A 22,546-nucleotide genomic window follows, 5' to 3' on the forward strand; every position below is an offset into this window, starting at 1 on the left:
GAAGTTGTATTTTTATTGCACAATAATTTTTCTTTTCAAATGCCTTTCACATCACTGTTTGTAACATAGCTTTTGAGATCATTGTTTTGCGACAATTTTAGCATATTTAGTTCCGCGCACCAGTGATGAATTTAGCCCTACTTGATTGCCTGCTGATTTTGTCGAATATTAAAGCCTTAAAGACAATTTCCAGGCTTGTAACGTTTTTAGTAACCAAATCTCATAGTTCTGCTTAATAGTATCAATTGTGAGGAGACGATTCAAAGTGTGCACATCAGCGCTCCTACCAGAGTCAGCACCGGCGATCTCCAACTCACCCTTATTCGCATGTGGCTTTGGAAATATTCAGGAATTACACCTGATTCTGGTAACTGGCATCTCCCAGCAGAGCGCTGTTAGCGTCCCTCTAGCGCCACTGGAAATACAGGACTGTGCATGCTTCTTTGGGCATAGTCTCCCAAGATGGCCGCCTCCTGGTGAATTCTGGACCTTGAGGTTCAAACATAGGCATTCTTCCCAAAGGATGATCAAGGGGGCACCAAGAAGGTAACGCGCAGTCAACAACACAATTCAACATAACAAACATGAACACATAACTACAAAGTACATCAGCACTAAACAACACAAACACAACCACAATAATAGCAGTCAACAACACATGACAACAGACAAGATCACAAAACACATAACTATAAAGGCAACACATTGCAGAAGCAACACAATATTAAAATAAAACACACAGCCACCTCAACAACATCCCAACAATACAACAACAAACAGCACAACAAAATACAGCAACATAACAGACCAACAAAGCACTTCAACAGAAGACACTACTTTGAAAACAGAAAAGTAAAGCATAACATTAACAACCAAAAAACAACACAGGAACAGTAGCACACAACAGATCACACTACAAGGCAAATGTGTTGTGTCCGGTTGTGTTGTGTTTCTGCAGTGTTTAGTTTTGTATTGTGACTGTTTTGTGTTGTTGCAGTGTACAGATCTAATACTGATTTGCGGTGGGGCTTGAGTTGAAATTTCTTGGACATTTTTAACAAGCATAATAAAGTAGGTTGTCTGTGCTGACAGGAAGTGCCATGAGATTGAATCCTTTTAGGATATTTAGGAAGGAGAAGCAATGACAAAGGGAATGCTTGCGCCTGTTATAGAAAGTTGATGTTAGGGTGTGTGCAATCGGTGCATGTTCTCTGCATTCTTGTATAGCTGAATGTTGCAAGTGAGAGGGGTTTAAGCTACCTATGGCGTGCCATGTGGGACTCTGTGACATGATGGTGGGTACCCACAGCATAATGCAGGCCCTGGAATAATAATGGTCGTTCTTTACCTACAGTGGACACCTAAGGCATGATGGATGGTACCCACTTCAGGCACAGTGCTGCACCTAACATTAGGGTGGGAAGTCTTAGTGAAATGGGGGTGATTCTTGGCACAGTGTGGACCTCAAGGGCATGTTTGTGGCCACCACAAACATAAAGGTATCTTCTAGTAGGCTCTTTCCCCACGTTGCGAAACCTATGACAGGTTTCGTGTGGTCGCTCCTTGGAGGTGAAACCTATTACGGGTTTCACTAATGCCACTCTCTTCAAACAGAAGAGAGTGGCATCAGTGTCTATCCTTCTTACTCTAGGGAGGGTTAGTCACCAAAACCATGTGGGTGGGGGGGCGGGGGGGGATAAGAACAACTAATATAATGTGAGGAGGCTTAACAAAAAAAAATGAAAACAAAACCAAGGAACCTGTTACAACATATACCTGAGGACCTACGTAGAGGGTTGGCAACAGGATAGGGGTCAGGCAAGGTATAAGGCAGAGGTCGCGGTAGTTTGAACAAGTTTGCGCATCGGTTTTTATATACGCGCATGGATGAAAGCCTTGGGCTCTAGTAGGAGACAGCGCGTCTATTTGAGTTTCAAAAGCATGCAGCGCCTTTCCCCAACCCCGGACAGCATCCCTCCCCTTCCCTAGACCCTTGCCCGCCACGTACCACAACTAGCCACAACTCTCCGGAGTTGTGGCGGCTCGCTCGTACTCCGGGCTCCACCACTCTTCACTCCAGCTTTCCTCGTTGTCGCGTTCTTAGGACTCGGCGTCGGCATTTCCTCCAAGCAGTTTCAGGTTCGCGTAGCGCTCTCCTTCCGGTGTCTCCGTCGCAGACAACTCCAATGGTGTTGCTTCTCGTTTTTCAAGCGGTCGCCGTTCCTTAGAGAAGGGTCCTGATTGGTCCTGCCTCAGGTCGATTCCGCCTCCCAGGGAGCAGGCTGTATCCGGATCACCTGTGGAAGGCTGTGGGAGGAGGGAAGATTCGCGGGTTAGCGCTGCTGGTCCAACACAGACGTCCTCCTCTGTTTCATACTGGTAAGGAATCCATTGCAGGTTTTTAGTTATCCGGGGTTCGTTATGGATGGTGACGGGCCCTCCCTCACATCCCCCTTCCCTAACTTTCTTGTTTACAAGAAACAATTCACAGGGATACCGGGACATAAAATCCGCATTTGCATGGTCTTTCCCCTTCCTATGATGCACAGTGTACCTGAAGGGTTGTAAGGCCAGGAACCATCTCAAAATCTTGGGTTGTGTCCTTTGTTTCTAGAAAGCCACTCAAGGGGTGCGTGATCCATATACAATTGGAATTCTCTTCCGTCAGAGAGATTCTACAGCCCACTTGATGGCTAAGGCCTCTTTTTCAATAACCGCATATTTGGACTCTCGGGGAAAGAGTTTTCGGCTGATAAAGAGGGTAGGATGTTCTTCCCCATTGTCACCTTCTCGTGATAGTACAGCACCAATACCATATTCCGAGGCATCTGTTTGTAGCAGAAATGGTTTCTCATAGTTGGGTTTGACAAGGACGGGTTTAGACGTAATGGCCTGTTTCAATTGCTGAAACGCCCCCAATTCTGAGGGTGAAGGGTTTCTCAAACTTCTTTCAGCCTGACTGGTCTTTCTCAATAGGTTGGTTAGGAGACAGGCAATGTCTGAAAAATGTGGGATAAATCTCCTATAATAACCAAGTAAACCTAAAAAGGCTCGGAGGTCCTTTTTGTTTTTGGGAAAAGGAAACTGTTCTATCGCGGCAACTTTTTTTGTCTGTGGTCTCATACACCCTCCTCCCAAAAGAAACCCTAAGTATTTAACTGATTGTGAGGCTAAATGACTTTTGGCCGGGTTGATGGTCAATCCTGCATGGTGTAGCGATAGGTTAACCTGAGATAGATGTTGTATGTGTTCCTTCCAGGAGTGGCTGTAAATTATGATGTCATCTAAATAAGCAGCAGCATACTGCTGATGGGGATGTAAGATTTTATTCATTAAACGTTGGAAGGTCGCGGGAGCCCCATGCAAGCCAAAGGGCAAGACCTTAAACTGGTACAATCCTTTAGGCGTACAAAACGCTGTTTTCTCCCTGTCCTGAGGTCTTAGTGGCACTTGCCAATACCCTTTACACAGATCAAGTGTACTGATGTATTGAGCCTTGCCAAGTCTTTCCACCATTTCATCGACCCTAGGGAGGGGGTAAGCATTGAACTGCAATATTTTATTCACTTCTCTAAAGTCGATACAGAAGCGTATAGACCGGTCTGGTTTGGGCACTAGGACCACAGGAGAACACCATTCGCTTTTAGAGGGTTCTATGATGTCCATTTGCAACATTTGTTGTATTTCTTCCTCTATGACTGCTCTTCGGGCTTCAGGGACCCTGTATGGTTTTAATCTGACTATTTTTCTTAGTGGAGTATGGATTTCATGTTCTATCAGTGTGGTTCTACCTGGAGCTAGTGAAAAGACTACTTGTAAGGGAATAAGAGCCTCCCTTAGTTCGTCTTTTAGGTTATCAGCAAGTTCAAGATTTATGCTTTGTTCTGTCAGGGGTCTAGTTGGTTGAGCTACCATCACAGGGGTGGGTCCTACCCACTTCTTTAATCACTTTATGTGAAATATTTGAGTGGTTTTCTTTTGGGGGTCTAGTTCTAATTTGTAGGTGTGAGGGTGGGTGTGCAGCGGGCCGGAAAAGCAGGCGAGGAGGCCGTATATAGTGGGCTATAGTGGATGTTTATTGCAGATAGTCACAGAGGTAGAACACAAGAGAACAAAAATGACTTCAGGGTACGGGGTCCACTCCGGGTCTTCTTCACAGCTCGCCGTCTTCGTTGGTTCCGACGGCGGCTCCGGTGACGTGGAGGATCCATGGAGGGCAGGGAGCAAAAGAGAAAACAAGGGACCGTTAGTCCAATCCTAGTCTTAGGATTTCTTCAACACTCACCGACACCCGGGACGTGTTGGGGGACGGGACGGAAAAGAGACAGTGAGGGAATGAAGGTATCGGGAGGAAGGAAAAACGGGGCGGTAAGAAGAAAGGGTGTTCGGGCGGGACGTGAAGGAATTGGCGGGGCACACAGTGCAGTGCTACACAACTATAATACAGTGCAGGGGACGTGCTTCTATAGAGAAGGGGAATATTGTACAGGGACTTTACAAGGGACTCCTAGCGAGCAGGCAATAATACGGTTAAAGGCACTCACGTGGTCCGCCGTAACTCTCCCGTTGAGTTACGGCCGCTCTACAGCCACCTCCTGTGGACTCCACCACTCTTCGGTCCACACGTCCGCTTCACCCGTCTGCTCTCCGTCTCCAGCGCCTTCTCCTTCACGACCACCAGTCCGAGGTTCCTGCCACAAATCTCCGACGACTTGCACTTCCTGGTTCTCTCTTTTATCCTGTGCTGTCGCTGCCATAGGGGCGGAGCTTCCGGGGTCCGCAAGATTTGAGTCCGTCTGACCCGATGTTCTGGTTGGTCCCTGTGGGGAAAAGAAGGGTGTGACTCTCTGGGGTCTTGTTGGCGTTTCAGGTCGAGTCCTTAGGGTGGCGTTATGAGGCCGGGGATACAATCCCGGGGGTAGCGAAGGAGGTAAGTTCGGGGAAGGGCGGTGTTCAGGTCGGGGTTGCCGGGATGTCGTCTCACATCCCCTTTCCCTAGCTGTCCTTCTTGTAGGGGCGGGAGATGAAGGGTATCTCGAAAGGAAATCCGCGTTGCCCTGTTCGGATCCCTTCCTATGTTTGGTTGTGAAGCAGAAGGGCTGTAGGGAGAGGAACCATCGGAGCACTCAGTCGTTCTGACCTTTGTTCCGGGCCATCCACTCCAGAGGGGCGTGATCCGTGTAGAGGACAAAGTCTCTGCCCTCCAGATAATAGCGGAGATGGTCCACCGCCCACTTGATGGCCAGGGCTTCCTTCTCCACCACGGCGTAATGTTTTTCACGAGGAAACAGCTTGCGGCTGACATAAAGAATAGGCCTTTCATTACCCAGGGAATCTTTCTGGGACAGCACCGCCCCTAACCCATGATCGGAGACATCCGTTTGTAGGATAAAAGGTAGGGAGTAGTCGGGGGAACCAAGACAGGACTTGAGGTCAAGGCTTCCTTTAAGTCCGTGAAGGCTTGCCAGGCTTCGGGAGAGGGGTTCCGTAGCTTCTCCTCGGATCGGTTTGATTTTTTTAGCAGATCCGTCAGGGCTGCTGCTCTCTGGGAAAAGTTTGGCACAAACCGTCGATAATACCCGAGAAGCCCTAGGAAGGCTCGGAGATCTTTTTTTGTTTGGGGGAAGGGAAGGGATCGAGTAGCAACAGTTTTGCTTTCTTGGGGTCTTATCAAGCCATCTCCCAGAAGGTACCCCAGGCATTTAACTGTTTTTGCCGCCAGGGTTGTTTTGGCGGGGTTAATGGCGAACCCAAAGGATCCTAGGGAGGAGACAACATCAAAAAGATGTTTCAAGTGATGGGGCCAGCTGTCACTGAAGATGATGATATCATCTAAATAGGCGCCGGCGTACTGTGCGTGGGGTCTCAAGACGCGGTTCATAGCGCGCTGAAAGGTGGCGGGGGCGCCATGTAGACCAAAGGGCATAACTAAAAATTGGTACAACCCCTCAGGGGTAGAAAAGGCGGTCTTCTTTTTATCTTGTTCCCTGAGGGGTATTTTCCAATACCCTTTGCATAGATCCAGGGTCGATATGTACTTTGCTTTGCCTATCCTTTCAATCATTTCATCCACCCGGGGCAAGGGGTAGCTGTCGAAGGTAGAGACCTTGTTGACCTCCCTAAAGTCTATGCAAAAACGGACTGATCCATCTGGTTTTGGCACAAGGACGATTGGAGAATTCCAGTCGCTCACTGAGGGCTCTATGATTCCCATCTTCTGCATGTCCGCTATCTCCTGTCGTATGACCGCTCGGCGTGCCTCGGGAAGTCTATAGGGCCTTAAGCGGACTACTTTTCCTGGCACCGTTTCTATTGCATGCTCGGTGATGTTGGTTCGACCAGGAGAGGAGGAGAAGACCGCTTTCAGGGGTGCCAGAAATTCCCGTAACTCCTGGGTTTGTACGGGAGTCAGTTCCGGATCTACACAGGAGTCAAAAGAGAGAGGAAGGTGATCGGGGTTTCCGTGTAGAACTGGACGGGGTCCTTCCCATTTTTTTAGCAAGTTTACGTGGTATATCTGGGAGGTTCCACGTGTAGGGTCTATCTCTACCTCATAGGTAACCGGGGTCACCTGTCGGAGGATGGTATAAGGCCCTTGCCACTGTCCAAGAAGTTTTTGGTCGGACGAGGGCATCATGAGGAGCACCAAGTCGTTGACAGCAAAGACGCGGGACCTGGTGCCCTTGTCATACTGCTTCTTTTGGTTGTCTTGAGCGTTCTCCAGATTCTGTCTCACTATGTCCCGGATCATAGAGAGGTGGGTTTTCAGGTTCTCGAGGTATTCCGGGAGCGGACGGGTACGATCCGGCTCGGCTTCCCAGGCCTCCTGTGCCATGTCTAGCAGGGTACGCGGGGGACGCCCGTACAGTAACTCATATGGCGAGTAGCCTGTGCTGCTCTGGGGTTTGCAGCGGATGGCGAAGAGGGCCAATGGTAGCATGTCCTCCCACCTTTTGGCTTCTAGGCCCAAGAGCTTTTTTAGGGTCTGCTTGAGGGTGGCGTTGTAGCGCTCCACCAATCCGTCCGTCTGCGGATGATATGCAGAAGTTCTGATTTGTTTTATCCCAAGTTCAGCGCATACTCCCTTCATCAAGGCAGAAACAAAAGGCGTGCCCTGATCGGTCAGGATTTCCCGGGGGAACCCTACCCGGGAAAACAGGGAGATCAGGGCTTTGGCTATCGTTTGGGTAGTGGGTTGTCGCAGGGGTATGGCTTCAGGAAAGCGAGTGGCATAGTCCACTATGACCAGGGCATAGCGACACCCGCTACGGGAGAGCAAGAGTGGTCCTATGATGTCCATCCCTATTCGGCTAAAGGGGACGTCTATGAGAGGGAGGGGTTGCAAAGGCACTCTGGGAGGTCTACGTCGGCTGTTTTTCTGGCATACAATGCATTCCCGACAATAGGTTTTGATCCTTTGATACACCCCGGGCCAATAAAACTTCTCCAAGACGGTTTGACTGGTTTTCTCATCCCCAAAATGACCCCCCAGTAGGTGGCTGTGGGCCAGGAAGAGGACTTTGTCCTGGAAGGGACCTGGGATAAGTAACTGGGCGTTCTGTTGGGGGCCCCCTTTTCTGTACAGCAACCCGTTTCTCTTAAAGAAGTAGGGACCTACTTGCAAGGGGTCTTCGTGATCGAGGGCCCTTCCCCAAGCTTCCTGAAGAAGGGGATCCTCCTGCTGGGCCGCTCGGAATTCCCTGTCCGTCTGCCACGGGTGGTCATCAGTAAATGTGGGGTAAGCGCTGACGCATTCTTTCTTCTCTTTCTCTTCTGGCTTTTGGTTTTGTGGGGTTTAGGAACCGTCACTGGGTTGTTCTGCCCTTGGTACGGAGCGTCCTTCCACCACTGTGTCAGGGAGTCTGATGTGTTCTGGAGAAGCATAGGCAGTCCCGGATAGTCGCTCCCTAGAATGGCTTGTTCGGGGAGAGCGGGCACAAGACCCATGGTGAGGGAAGTTCCGGGGTCGTGCCGATGCTGGACACGCACCTGGGTAGTGGGGTACTGTTTGGTGTCCCCATGGACACACTGAATGGCAACCATCCCCGTAGGACTGACTGGATGTGCCAGGTCTTGAGGTCTCAGGACGCTCTGACGACAGCCGCTGTCGGCAAGGGCCATTACTCGTTGGCCGTCGATAGAGACCGGACAGTGGAAGGCTGGTGGTGTGGTCCCTGGAGGGTTGCACAGATAGTTCCTTACAAGGCCGACCTCCATTGGTTCTTCCTTCTGTGGGCACACCCGGCCGATGTGCCCGAACCCACCACAGGCATAGCACTGGGGTCCAGGATTAGGGGGACGGAATACAACTGGTGAGGGAAACAGGGGGGTCGGTTCTGGTCTCCGTTGTGGAAGGGGTTGGAGAGGCCGTGATGGTCCTGCGTTCGGGGCTCGGTGTGGATGTTCCTCCTTGCCCCGCTGGAGTTCCTGTGCTCGACTAAACGCTGAGGCTATCTCAATGGCGGTTTCCAGGGTGAGTCTGGAATGTTGCCTCACCCAACGCTGGGTGGCCGGATGTAAAGAGTTCAGGAACTGTTCTAAATAGATTTTCTCCAGTATGTCGTCCTTTGTGGAGGTGAAAAGAGAGGGCCCTTGGGTTCTCTTGTGGCCTCTCTTTAGCCTGTCGTAGCTTTAATCTATAGGTGTCATCGTCAATCCCAAGACGTTCCAATATGCACCTCTTGATATCAGCATACGGTGTGGTGCCCAGTATGTTGGCCTGCTGGTAGGCTGCTTGCAGATCGCCTGTGAGAAGTGGACCCAAGTATTGTCCCCAACGGTCCACTGGCCAATTGGCTGCTTGGGCTAGTCGTTCAAAGTTAGTGAAGAAGTAGTCCGGGTCTTCCCCCGGGACATACTTCTGCAGTACCACAGAAGGGAGGGAGGCTAGTGGTCTCTGCTGACCCAGGGCTGTTGTTAGCTTCTCCATGGTCTGTTCGTGGACGGTCCCTTGACCCTTCAGGACGTCGTGAAGTTGGCCCCTGTCGTCTTCGGCGGTCTTTAGGAACTGTTCCATCAGTTTACCAAACTGTTCCTGGGATTCCGCCATCTTTCTGACTACGGCCTCCATGCTTCCGGCAGATCCCACTTCTGACACCAAATGTGAGGGTTGGTGTGCAGCGGGCCGGAAAAGCAGGCGAGGAGGCCGTATATAGTGGGCTATAGTGGATGTTTATTGCAGATAGTCACAGAGGTAGAACACAAGAGAACAAAAATGACTTCAGGGTACGGGGTCCACTCCGGGTCTTCTTCACAGCTCGCGGTCTTCGTTGGTTCCGACGGCGGCTCCGGTGACGTGGAGGATCCACGGAGGGCAGGGAGCAAAAGAGAAAACAAGGGACCGTTAGTCCAATCCTAGTCTTAGGATTTCTTCAACACTCACCGACACCCGGGACGTGTTGGGGGACGGGACGGAAAAGAGACAGTGAGGGAATGAAGGTATCGGGAGGAAGGAAAAACGGGGCGGTAAGAAGAAAGGGTGTTCGGGCGGGACGTGAAGGAATTGGCGGGGCACACAGTGCAGTGCTACACAACTATAATACAGTGCAGGGGACGTGCTTCTATAGAGAAGGGGAATATTGTACAGGGACTTTAAAAGGGACTCCTAGCGAGCAGGCAATAATACGGTTAAAGGCACTCACGCGGTCCGTCGTAACTCTCCCGTTGAGTTACGGACGCTCTACAGCCACCTCCTGTGGACTCCACCACTCTTCGGTCCACACGTCCGCTTCACCCGTCTGCTCTCCGTCTCCAGCGCCTTCTCCTTCACGACCACCAGTCCGAGGTTCCTGCCACAAATCTCCGACGACTTGCACTTCCTGGTTCTCTCTTTTATCCTGTGCTGTCGCTGCCATAGGGGCGGAGCTTCCGGGGTCCGCGAGATTTGAGTCCGTCTGACCCGATGTTCTGGTTGGTCCCTGTGGGGAAAAGAAGGGTGTGACTCTCTGGGGTCTTGTTGGCGTTTCAGGTCGAGTCCTTAGGGTGGCGTTATGAGGCCGGGGATACAATCCCGGGGGTAGCGAAGGAGGTAAGTTCGGGGAAGGGCGGTGTTCAGGTCGGGGTTGCCGGGATGTCGTCTCACAGTAGGTAACTGGGGTGATTTTTTCTATCATCCTAAATGGTCCTTGCCACTGACTGAGTAGTTTATGTTCAGAAGAGGGACGTAACAATAAAACTTGGTCACCTATCTCGAGGGATCGCTCTTTAGTAGTCTTGTCATATTGTTTTTTTTGCCTAATCTGCGATTGTTCTAAATTAGTACGAACAATCTCTCATACTTGATTTAGATGGGATTTCAGACTGGATACAAAATCCAATAGGGTTTTCGTGGTGTCAGATTTCTCTTCCCACTCCTCCCTCGCCATGTCAATAAGAGTGCGGGGAGGCCTCCCATAAAGTAATTCAAAAGGGGAATAGCCCAAGCTCTTTTGTTGGTGGCACCGGATAGCAAAAAGGGCTAGAGGAAGCATGTCCTCCCATTTGCGAGCTTCCAAGTTTAGTAATTTCTCCAGGGTTGTTTTTAGAGTGGAATTATACCGCTCTACTAATCCATCTGTTTGGGGATGGTAGGCGGCGGTGTGAATCTGTTTAATGTGCAATTGTTGACATACTTCCTTCACTTCATGAGTCGGGAAGTAAAGGGCGTGCCTTGATCAGTCAAGATTTCCTTTGGGAAATTTGGGAATGTTAATCATAGCTTTAGCAATTTGGGTAGTGTTGGGTTGTCTCAAAGCCATAGCTTCCGGGAATCTTGTGGCATAGTCTACTAAGACCAGCACATATCGACATCCACTACGGGAAGGAAGCAGAGGGCCTATTATATCCATACCCACCCGGGAGAAAGGAACATCAATTATGGGTAATGGTCGTAGGGGCACTTTGGGGGGAAGTGACTGACTAGTTTTTTGGCATACTGCACATTCCCTACAGTATTTCCGGACTTGGGGGTAAATACCGGGCCAATAAAACCTTTCTAGTATGGCTTTTTCAGTTTTCTCCCCTCCAAAATGGCCTCCCAACAGATGACTGTGGGCCAAATACAACACTCTGTCCCTAAAAGGAACAGGGACCAAAAGCTGTGAGGGTTGTGTCTTACCGCCTTTCCTATATAACAATCCTTTAGTAATCAAAAATTGTGGACCTACTTGAAGGGGGTCTTCCTGTTTACTGGCTTGTCTCCAGGCTTCTTGTAGAGTGTTGTCTTCCCTTTGTGCCGCCCGGAAACTCCTGTCATGTTCCCATAAAGGAGTCTGTTAGTAGGACTGGTTTCCCTTTTTGTTTTTCTAGCTTTCGTTGTCGCCTGCTTTTCCTGTCTTTGCCTGGTTCCCATTCCATTTGGGGTTCTGTGAAAAAGGGAGCTTCTTCTCTCCAATCTGCTGTAGCGCCTCTTTTCCCCATTAATAGTTGATTAAAATGGGGGTAATCCGTTCCAAGGATCATAGGCTCCAGTAAATGAGGAAGAAGACCAACCCTCATTTTGATAGGGTTTTGGGCGGGTTGGTGTTGTATCTCCAAATCAGTCATGGGATACAACTTGTTATCACCGTGTATGCACTGGATGTTCACCACTCCCGTAGGAGGAGATACCTCTCCAGGGACTATTTGGGGCCTGATCAGGGTCTGTTTACTTCCTGTATCTACAAGGGCTTCCCGGGGTTCCCCATTTACAGCAATTTGTCGGTGGAAGGAGGCCAACTCCTCTACAGGTCCGCCATATAGAGCTCTTGTATAGCCGACCTCCATTGGTTCTTCTTTTTATGTCCATAGGTTCCGCAGTGGACACATTGGGGTCCTAAAGGGGCTGTAGGTCTCTGAACCACTGGGAGGGGATGAGGTACACAAGGGTTACAGCTTCGGTTTTCTTGGGGAACATGGAAGATCGTGATGGCCTAACTATGGGATGAGCAGGTGGTTTCCAAGTGCCTTCGTCCTTTCCTTTTTGTACTTCTTGGGCCCTAAAGTACGCAGAAGCTACTTTCACGGCTCTTTCTAGGGTCAGATCAGTGTGTTGCCGCACCCACTTCTGAATCGGTGGATGTAAAGAAGTGAGAAATTGCTCTAAGTATATCTTCTCTAAGATAGCTTCTTTAGAAGCTGTCATAGGCTTTAACCAACGGTCAGTAGCATCTTTTATTCGGTAAAACAGAGCTCGGGGGTTCTCTTGGGGACCTTCTTTAATATGCCGGAGACGTAACCGATAAGCCTCTTCATCGATTCCCATTCTTTCTAGAACACAACGTTTAATATCAGGATAGGGTGTCAGACCCAGGGGGTTTGCAGCTTGGTATGCCGCCTGGAGATCCCCACTCAGAAGAGATCCCAGATACTGACCCCACCTATCTTCGGGCCATCGGGCAGCTCGAGCCATTCTTTCGAAATTAGAAAGAAAAAATCAGGTTCTTCCTGTGGTACATATTTCTGTGCTACTATGGACGGAGGGGCAGTATATCCGCGAGGTTGTCCCAATGTCTCTGCCAATTTTCCTATGGCGGCCTCTTGTGACTGACTCTGTCCAGTAATTGTCTTATGTAACGCGCCCCTGTCTGTTTCTGCAGTTTCCAAAAACTGCGTCATTATTTTTTCCAATTGTTCTTGTCCTTCTGCCATTTTCTTAATGACGGTCTCCATGGCTTCCGATCCCACTTCTGACACCAAATGTCGGAGGTATGGTCGGAAGCAGAAGCGAGGAGGCCGTATGGGGTCAATATTGAAACTATTTATTTAAATTTATAGAAAGGAGGCATACAGTTAGCACAAAATGTCACCATTAGGGTAAGAGTAGCAGGACAGTTGTTATTCCAAAGGTGTAGTTTCTTCTCTCTTCGGATATTGCTGGGAGGAAAGTATCTTCTAGTAGGCTCTTTCCCCAAGTTGCAAAACCTATGACGGGTTTCGTGTGGTCGCTCCTTGGAGGTGAAACCTTTTACGGGTTTCAGGGGTGGCCCGGGTCTGGATGCACCTCAAACAGAAGAGAGTGGCATCAGTGTCTATCCTTCTTACTCTAGGGATGGTTACCGTCACCAAAACCACGTGGGGGAGGAAAAGTACAACTAATATAATGTGAGGAGGCTTAACAAAAAAAAGGAAAACAAAACCAAGGAACCTGTTACAACGTATACCTGAGGACCTACGTAGAGGGTTGGCAACAGGATAGGGGTCAGGCAAGGTATAAGGCAGAGGTCGCGGTAGTTTGAACAAGTTTGCGCATCGGTTTTTATATACACGCATGGATGAAAGACTTAGGCTCTAGTAGGAGACAGCGAGTCTATAGGAGTTTCAGAAGCATGCAGCGCCTTTCCCCAACCCCGGACAGCGTCCCTCCCCTTCCCTAGACCCTTGTCCGCCACGTACCACAACTAGCCACAACTCTCCGGAGTTGTGGCGGCTCGCTCGTCCTCCGGGCTCCACCACTCTTCACTCCAGCTTTCCTCGTCGTCGCGTTCTTAGGTCTCGGCATCTGCGTTTCCTCCCGGCAGTTTCAGGTTTGCGTTGCGCTCTCCTTCCGGTGTCTCCGTCGCAGACAACTCTAATGGTGTGCCTTCTCGTTTTTCAAGCGGTCGCCGTTCCTTAGAGAAGGGTCCTGATTGGTCCTGCCTCAGGTCGATTCCGCCTCCCAGAGAGCGGGCTGTATCCGGATCACCTGTGGAAGGCTATGGGAGGAGGAAAGATTCGCGGGTTAGCGCTGCTGGTCCAACACAGACGTCCTCCTCTGTTTCATACTGGTAAGGAATCCATTGCGGGTTTTTAGTGATCCGGGGTTCGTTATGGATGGGGACGGGACCTCCCTCACAAGCCACTACTGTATATGTTGTTGTACTAGCACAGGGTTCTCCAAAGTCGGTGCTGGAGGGCCGGATCCATGCCAGATTCTTAGCACCTCCCAACTTAAGTAAATGTAGTTATCTTAAAAATCTGGCATGGATCCAGCCCTCCAGGACCGACTTTGGAGAAACCTGTAGCAGCATAATTGTGGTAAATCTTTAGATACTGTGGGAATTATTACCACTGTGATATATTGCACAGTTTGATACTAGCATTTCCATTACACTTAAATTTACAGTTTAATAACATCACTTTTGCCAAGAGATGCTTGTCTTATAAGATTGTGGTCTGCCTCCATAGACACTCTAAGTCACTCACTCCTTCTCTAGTCATCCATCCATGCATTCTCTTAAACAATTCATCTATGCGTTCACCCATTTATCTATTCTCCAATGCACCCCCCATTAATTATCCATACATTCACTTATTCATCCAACTAATGCACCCAGTCATCCATCCAAGTGTGTACACATTCTCACATTCATCCCATCATCCACAAAAATGCCTCGCTGTGGGACTCCACCTGGTCACCTAAAAACCTCAGACCCATCCCCAGCACACAAGCAAGAAGCCTCTGGATCATCATCGACAGCAAGCTAACGTGTCAGCCCAGGTCAATGCCGTCGCCACGGCCTGCTTCCACACCCTGAGGATGCAAAAAAAGATTTTCATAGGCTATCTAACAACACCAGAAAAACCGTCACACACGCCTTCATCGCTAGCAGATTGGACTACGGGAACACCCCCTGCATGAGAATCACCAGCAACCGCACAAAAAGACCCAGACCATCCCGACGCAGCAGCAAGACTGGTGGTGCTCAACCTGCCAAGCTGGTCTCACGTCATCCCGCACCTAAAGGAGCTACACTGGCTCCCTATGCATAAACTGTAGAGTCAGCGCTCTAGTTGATGCACGTCGCATGACGACGCGACGTGCCTGACGCCATTTTGGGGGATGCGCGCGCATCCTCAGTGAGAAGGCGCGAGTGCCGGAGCCCGGACGTTCTGCCGGCTCGGCGCTCTCTGCAGATATAGTTTAAATAAATAGCGTATTAACCTCACGCTGTGTCCTGTCATAATTGGAGGCAACAGGCATCATTACAATGGCGACGAGGACGGGATAAAGACAGGCAAGAAAACGGAGAAAAAAAAACGAACACTAACTTTGAAAAAACTGAGAGCCCTGAACCCAGGAAGGAGCATTAAACAACCTGCCAGACGAGCCTGTAAGTACAGCAACCATACAGCGTCAGAGGGACATCAGAGAGCGCGGCAGAGCCCACAGCCACACGGAGGACCCACACTTAGTATGGGTACAATTACTACCCAAGCCAGGGGAACCCCTTATGAGGTGGGAAGACTGGAGAGACTACATCGACAACTTCATTGAAGTACTTGAGGATGAAAATGAGGAGATATTTACCAGCAAGAGGAAGAGACGAATACTACTACATAATCTAGGCCCAGAGGGGCTCAGAATTTTCAAAAACCTAGTGCCCAAACAACGTGGAAGTACAGACGACGATGTATACGCCCACGCAATCGAAGAATTGAACGAACACTACAGACCTGCGGGGTGTGTCTCGATTGACAGATACAACTTTCAACAAAGGAAGCAGCAAGCGGGAGAATCGGTGGAAGAATACGTGGCGGCATTAAGGAAGTTGGCGTCCACATGTAAATATGATGCATTCCAAGATGATTTCATTAAGGATCAAATCGTAATGCACACCACAAGCACGGCCGTGCAAGACAAACTGTGGGCCAGCGGGGATGCCACGCTAAAGGAAGTAATGGTAATAGTCAAGAAAGCGGAATTGGCGTGACGATGCGCGGAAGCGGCAAAAGGAGACAGTGGCCAGTCCAATGGTGAACAGGATAGGAGAAGATGAGGCCCGAAAGGACAGCAGAAGCAAAGGGTTCACGCCGAAGGGACCGAACAGGTGGCAAAGGAATCCAGAATCCAGGACCACCGGGAAACCAGGTGGGGAACAACAAGAAGGCCTGCTATCAATGTGGAAGTTGGGCGCACGAAGCCTACGACAGGAAGTGCCCGGCGTTTCGCGCCAAATGCATGTTCTGTGGGATCGTAGGGCACTATGAGAAAGTGTGCCGCAGGAAGTCCGCCAAGAGTGTGGTTAAATTCGTTGACCAAGGACAGGAGGACCCGGAGAAGAGTGACCAAGAAGAGGATGACACCATACTCTGCATCTACGACCAAGTGTTAAGTGTAGATAACAAGAAGATCAGACCATGCAGGACGTGAAGGAATGCATAGTAAATGGCTGGCCAGAAAAGAAACACCTCAGTGAGACCCTAAGGAAGTACTACGAGGTCAGGGAAGAACTGTCAGTGGACGACCAAGGAGTGTTCGTATACAGGGGGGACAAGGTCATTCCCCCAGCAGGCATAGTTCCAAAACTATTGGCGATACTACATGAAGGTCATTTGGGGATAGGAAAGACAAAATTGTTGACGAAGCAAGGATACTGGTGGCCAGGTATGGACCTGCAAGCTGAACGGTATGTCAGGGAATGCACACAGTGCCAAGGAGCGGACAAAACACTTAAGCCACTAAGACCGGCGCTGGGAAAATTCGATTCCCCAAAGAACCCATGGGAAGAATTATCCATCGACATATTAGGCCCGATCTTAGATGGACATGGAACCCAAAAGTATGTATGCGTCCTCATCGACAGGTACTCAAAATGGCCTGAAGTGAAGGTGAAAGAGGTAATGGACACAGAGACAATCCTAAAGTTTTTGAGCGACACGTTTGTGAGAGAGGGCATTCCCAAATCAATCCTGAGCGACAATGGCCCTCAATTTACCTCTGACAAATGGACTAAATTCATGGAGAGAAATGGCATCCTCTCCAAACACACTTCAATTTATCACCCGGCAGGAGATGGACTAGTAGAACGCTTTAATCGGGTGGTGATGGGGTCTGTGCAAGCTGCGATAACAAATAACAAGGACTGGGAGAAAGAGATATGGCACATGATATGGGCGTACAGGATAACCCCCACAGGAACAGGATATAGCCCCTTCCAAATTTTGAGGGGCCGTGACCCCTTCACGAAGGACAACTGAGCTTGGAAGGAGAAAACAATCACAAGCAAATGGTCCCCCGCAGTGGACCAGGCGAACTTGGAGAAAGCACAGGCCGTCTATGCAAGATACTACAACATGCGAAGGAATGTGAAGGACACTGGACTAGAAGAAGGTGAATGGGTGCGAGTCAAGTTAGCGGTTATGCAAAGAAAAGGAGACAGCAAATATAGTAAGCCCCTGCAAGTCAAGGAGGTGTATGATAGAGCTGCCTTGTTAAGTGATGGAAACGTATGGTCTCAGGACCGCATGGCGAGATGTAACAAAGTATTACAGTGGAGCCAAGGTGAGCAGGAACTGGAAGGAGTGGTGGAGTCCGGTGCAGGAAATGAACAATTCAACTTGGAGATGGACACAGAAAGAGGAGAAGTCAATGGAGAGCAAAGCAACAGAGGTAGCCTTGGGACGGAGAAGGAGATGAATACCAGGAGATCAACAGAGAGCCCAGTGGCAATGAACAATAGGGGAGGTGGCGCAGAGACTCACGAAAGAGAAGCCACGGCTACCCCGGCAAGACAGACACGCAGTGGGCGAACGGTGGTGAGACCATCCAGATTCCAGGACTATGACATGAGCAGTAGACTGTAAGTTTTATGTTCTTCCATTGTTTTGAAAAAAGGGAGATATGTAGAGTCAGCGTTCTAGTTGATGCACGTCGCGTGACGACGCGACGTGCCTGCGGCCATTTTGGGGGATGCGCGCGCATCCTCAGTGAGAAGGTGCGAGTGCCGGAGCCCGGACGTTCTGTCGGCTCGGCGCTCTCTGCAGATATAGTTTAAATAAATAGCGTATGAACCTCACGCTGTGTCCTGTCATAATTGGAGGCAACAGGCATCATTACATAAACATGCACAATTCAACCCACACATGCAAAGCACCACACAACACAGGACATGCCTACCTGAGCAACCCACAAGGCACTGGTGCTCAGCTGGACTTACACTTGCATATATACCATGCATACACAAAAGCAGAGCAGGAGGTCGTTCTCCCTCATGCATCGCTCATAAAGCGTGGACCGACCTTGGACACCACTTTAGAGCCTCCTCATCACTGCTTGAATTCTGTAAAAAGCTAAAGAACTAGCTCTTTAAGTAGGGCCCTTCGAGGCCACCACCACACACCTGCTAAGTGACACGATAATCGTACAGGTAATTAGACACTATAAAACATTTCATAACAAACATAACGCAACATCCATTCACAAACACACACCAACTTGCCAATCTATGAAGAATCAATTTCACTTAGCAATTGTCAAGGCCTGTTGGCTTTACCAGCGCTCGTCCTCCATTGGTTTCCCAGTTCCCCCTTTAAAGGTGCAGACAGTGCCAGGTAAGTTGTTGACGCTGCCAGCTCAGAGGCAAACGCCCTCAAGTTGCACTAGTGTCAGGCAGTGTGAAATCAGAGGCAAACACACACACAGCTCTTGGTGCAGATAATCACAGCACAATCCCAGACACAAGAAACCGCAGTGCCAAGGCTGACAAGTGTTCCATGAAGCGTAGGACATTTAAGGACTGTCCTGTATGTTTAGCTCACTGCAGCTGTGCAGCCTGGAACTTGTAGTTTTGATTTTACCATTAACAGCCAGCATGTGAAACTCGTTTCAGTAAACAGCCCCGACGTAGAGGCACTGCTTTTTCTGCAGCAACGACTCCCACCTCTAGAGGCAGCACTCTCAGCAGAGATTCGGGCCTTCCCAGAGGTAGACGCCCCGGTACAGATTCAAACATAAATTGCTCACATGCAGACACAACATATAATCTGAGGACACTCCCAGCTCAGCCGCAGACACGCCCTACTCTGGTGCAGACGCTCCCAGGTTAGCTTTATGTGCATGAGCAATAACCAATCAAAACCCAATTCTCCACGAAGCTGTAGAAGGAAGTAAAGACAGACACTCCCACTTCACAAACTGGCAGAAACGAAACTTAACTTCGTCACCTTGTATATCAGCAGGAACATGGCTGCATCTATCCATCTCCTAAATTTGAAGGAGGAAGCCACGTGCTCTATATGCCTGGAATATTTTACAGAACCGGTGTCTGTGGAGTGCGGACACATCTTCTGTCTTTCCTGTATCAATCGGTGCTGGGAGGGGCTGCAGACAGACTTTCCCTGTCCTGAGTGTAGAGAAACCTGTCAAAGTAAGAAACTCCGACCGAACAAGAGATTGGCAAACGTGGTGGAAACGGTGAAACATCTTGACTTACTGAGTGCGACCCCCGAGGAGGCGAATCTGTGCCGAGAACACGAAGAGAAACTGAAACTGTTCTGTGAAGATGACCAGGAGCCCATCTGTGTGGTCTGCAGCATGTCACGTGATCACAAGCCTCACACAGTGCTCCCCATTCGAGAGGCTGCCCAGGAGTACAAGGTATGTGTGCTACAGAGCTGGGGTATAGGGGCAGGCAACACTGCTGCAATTCGAGTGGCTGCCCTGGAGCACAAGTTGCATCTGCTGGAGGTGAGGGTAAGGGGCGGATTCAAGCTCGCATTTGCTACTCACCATTCCAGAGGCTTCTCTGGACTACTACAGTGTAAGAGGTACCTACTAGTTATAGTGTTACCTAAGACCTTTTGATTTTACCAAAATTATATGCATACTGTGCCTACTTAAATGGGGCTTTTAGCATGCCCTTTTCATTTATTGGTCTGTTATTGTGTCATTCACATATCCCTTCCGCCCCTTACAGCATACGCAAACGGGTCCGCCTACTTCAGCCATTGGCTAACTTCACTGCAAGTGAAGGCATTCTGCTCTTACACAAAGAGCGCATCTGCTCACAATGTCAGAGATTTCTATGGCCCAAAAAGTATTTTTGCTTTTTAGCCAATGTTGTTTTTAGGATGACGAGGGCCCAGCAGCTTTACCAACAGTAAGTGTGCAAAAAAAATTACAAAACAAGTTTGGACAAAGCCAAATGGCTGGAGGCCAATGCCAGACTCTTTGGCTTTTACCCATTCATGTATATCCTGTGTCTGCTATTATCCTTACAAACTGCATACAGTTCATCTGCACTATCATGTGACTATGGGCATGAGATATCAATAAGTCACTATATCATACAGTTTTTATCTTGCCTTACAAGTCAGGGATAGGGTGGGACTGACCTTGGTTTGCTTTTGGAGGAAAGGGGGGTGCATGTATCAAAGGGTTTTACCCATTTTATGTCTGTGGGTAAATTCTATGGTACATAAGGGCCTGGGTTCTTAGACCAAAACGTACTCTGTGATACTGAGGTGACTTAAGCATTTTTATGGGCCTGGTGATTCTGATAATGATAATAACCTGCTTTTAGGTTTAGCTGTTCTGGTGCATCAGAGCCAATCCTGCAAATGTCATGACACTGACAAAATACAAAGACCTCCCTGGAATGGGAATCGCAACCCATTTTTCAGGTCTCTCCTAGCGATGCAGCGCTTGTGCCGCACTCCTTGGCGAGATCTATTGTTGTGGGTTTTGCGTCCGAAGGGGGACAGGAGATGTGCACTTGCTTGGACAGTCGATGTGCACGTGTATGGCTCGTGATGGTGTTTCTGCAGAATGCGTGCATGGAGTGCTTTCACTTGTTTATTTTGCTGCATCTCCTCCCTGGCGCAACGTTTTGACTTGGGGGTAAGAACTTTTTTTTTAATTCAACCGTACGCTGCATAGCAGTGCAGCTGATTACTACATCGGTGGCCATACACGCACACTGGCTGGAGGTGCGCTCGTTGTCTGGGGTCTGGTAAAGTTCAACCTCCGTGTCTGCTTCTTTCTACAAATTTCTTTCTTTTATTTGCTTCGAGTCGTGCGTGCGTGTGCAACAGACGGGGTTTGGTACCTCAAGGAACTGCGCCAGCTCCACAAGCGTAGCTGTCACATAACATTTGGATGCCGCATATCTGATTCCTCTGAGTTTTAAACCAGTAGATAACCTGCTGGCCTCCCATTCACCCGTCCTCTGTGTTATAGTAGAAGGAGAAATGCCTTATTTTTCCACGTTTCTGGAACAGGAGCAGCCCTCATTCACAACATCAAGAGTTGGGAAAAGACACCCCCGAACCATAACACCCCCTCCCCTACCTGGCATGTGCAGTGATTTGCGGTTCGCCGACTTGGTAGCATACACGTGGTTATCTTGTCATAAAAATAACTTGGTTGACATGGCTCTTCATATGTAGTTTCACCATCTGTAACAGCCGTAAATAGCTTGTGTCACCATTATCTAATATAATCACCAGGTTACTTGTGCTCAATAGACCGAGCTCATTAGGATTGAAGGCTAGGTGGGCCTGCTGGCATCAAATCTCTTAATGTGCAGGCCACAGTGTACTCACTGAGCCACCTCTGCGTCCTCATACCTCCTCCTTATATTACCCTCAAACCACTGCACACTGTTGCTTCTGCCCAGTTAAAGGCAACAACAAATTTCCAAAGCACCAATAAACAAACTCCAGCCTCTCACCTCCTGCACACCTATGCCTCCAATGTGCCTCCTTCATCTCAAAAGGAGAAAAAAGGAGGCGCTCAGTGAGCCCAGGCATGGCACCTCAATCAGGCACTCTTCTTCCACTTCTGTGACCCACTTTCGGCTGAATCTGCTGAACTCATGCGTGCAGTGTGGCAATTCCTCTCGGTGAAGATCATGGCCACAGTAAGAATTCGTCCACATTTGTTCTGTCTTCTGTGTCATTCTGTCAACCGCGTCACTTCTTTACTCGGATCAAGGGTGTAGTTACCATTGGTGCAGCAGGTGCAGTCGCATGGGGGCACCGGGCCCAGAGGAGCCCACTAAACCAACACCAACAGCAGTCACAGGGCCTTTTTTCCCACTTGCATCAGCCCTATGGCATCCTTGCAACACCAATGACTCGGATCTGTGAGCAATGCACCCCTAGCTTCACCGTCCTCATCACTCTCACAGATTAATTGACTTATTCTTTTACCTCCTAAGCCAGTACTGAATAGCTTTAATACGTCCGGATGATCTCCATAGCCCCTTTCCATTTATACCCTGAGGGTTGCCCGGTTGAGCAAGAGCGGACAAGTTGTTCCCCAGCAGAGCCTGACCATTTCAAATTATCATTATCAGCGAATACTCGATCTCAGGTCAGCGATCTAGATAGAAGGACTGATAGTGGAGTTGTGCCTATCTTGCAAGTGTTACCATCTTTCCAGGTCCAGGAAGAATCAGTTAATGGGGAAACAATGAATATCCTCTCATGGAACCTGACCGGTATTAGTTGAAAGTGTAACTGTCCACATTGGTTGGACCTGGTTTCTCAACAGGAAATATGTCTATTTCAGGAAACCTGGTTCCAGACTCCCATACATATTCCTGGGTTTAAGTCCTTTTTTAAACCATCAGTTTCTGCTAAAGCGGGTCGGGCTTCAGGGGGCCTACTTATTTTGGTAAATCTTTCCCTGAACTGCGAAATAAATGAGCTGGCTACCAATAACCCAGACATTTTGGGGATTAGGCTAGCCCAGTGGAATGGATTAACTGTCGATATGTACAATGTATATGCCAGGAGCACTAGAGGTGGTAGCTCACCGACTCTCCTTGCCTTGGATAACTTATTGGGTGACCGGAATATCAGCTATCTGCTGATAATTGGTGGTGAT

General features: G+C 49.2%; 2 protein-coding genes across 4 annotated transcripts in view; both read left to right on the forward strand.

Annotated features, from left to right (window-relative positions):
- The window catches only part of LOC147717624 (E3 ubiquitin-protein ligase TRIM39-like), a 686,221-nt gene that overhangs the window by 310,797 nt on the left and 352,878 nt on the right, over positions 1-22,546 (forward strand). The gene's annotated exons all lie outside the window — the stretch shown is intronic.
- The window catches only part of LOC147717625 (E3 ubiquitin-protein ligase TRIM39-like), a 356,597-nt gene continuing 352,878 nt past the window's right edge, over positions 18,828-22,546 (forward strand). For 2 of the 3 annotated variants that reach the window (XM_086924411.1, XM_086924412.1), the window contains exon 1: positions 18,828-19,312. In XM_086924411.1, coding sequence (XP_086780537.1) covers positions 18,899-19,312 — 414 coding nt within the window. In that variant the 5' untranslated portion in view covers positions 18,828-18,898. The remainder of the gene's footprint in view (positions 19,313-22,546) is intronic. The other variant, XM_086924414.1, reaches the window with a different exon arrangement.

This window comes from Lissotriton vulgaris, chromosome 5, assembly GCF_964263255.1.
Source record: "Lissotriton vulgaris chromosome 5, aLisVul1.2, whole genome shotgun sequence".
Taxonomy (NCBI): domain Eukaryota; kingdom Metazoa; phylum Chordata; class Amphibia; order Caudata; family Salamandridae; genus Lissotriton; species Lissotriton vulgaris.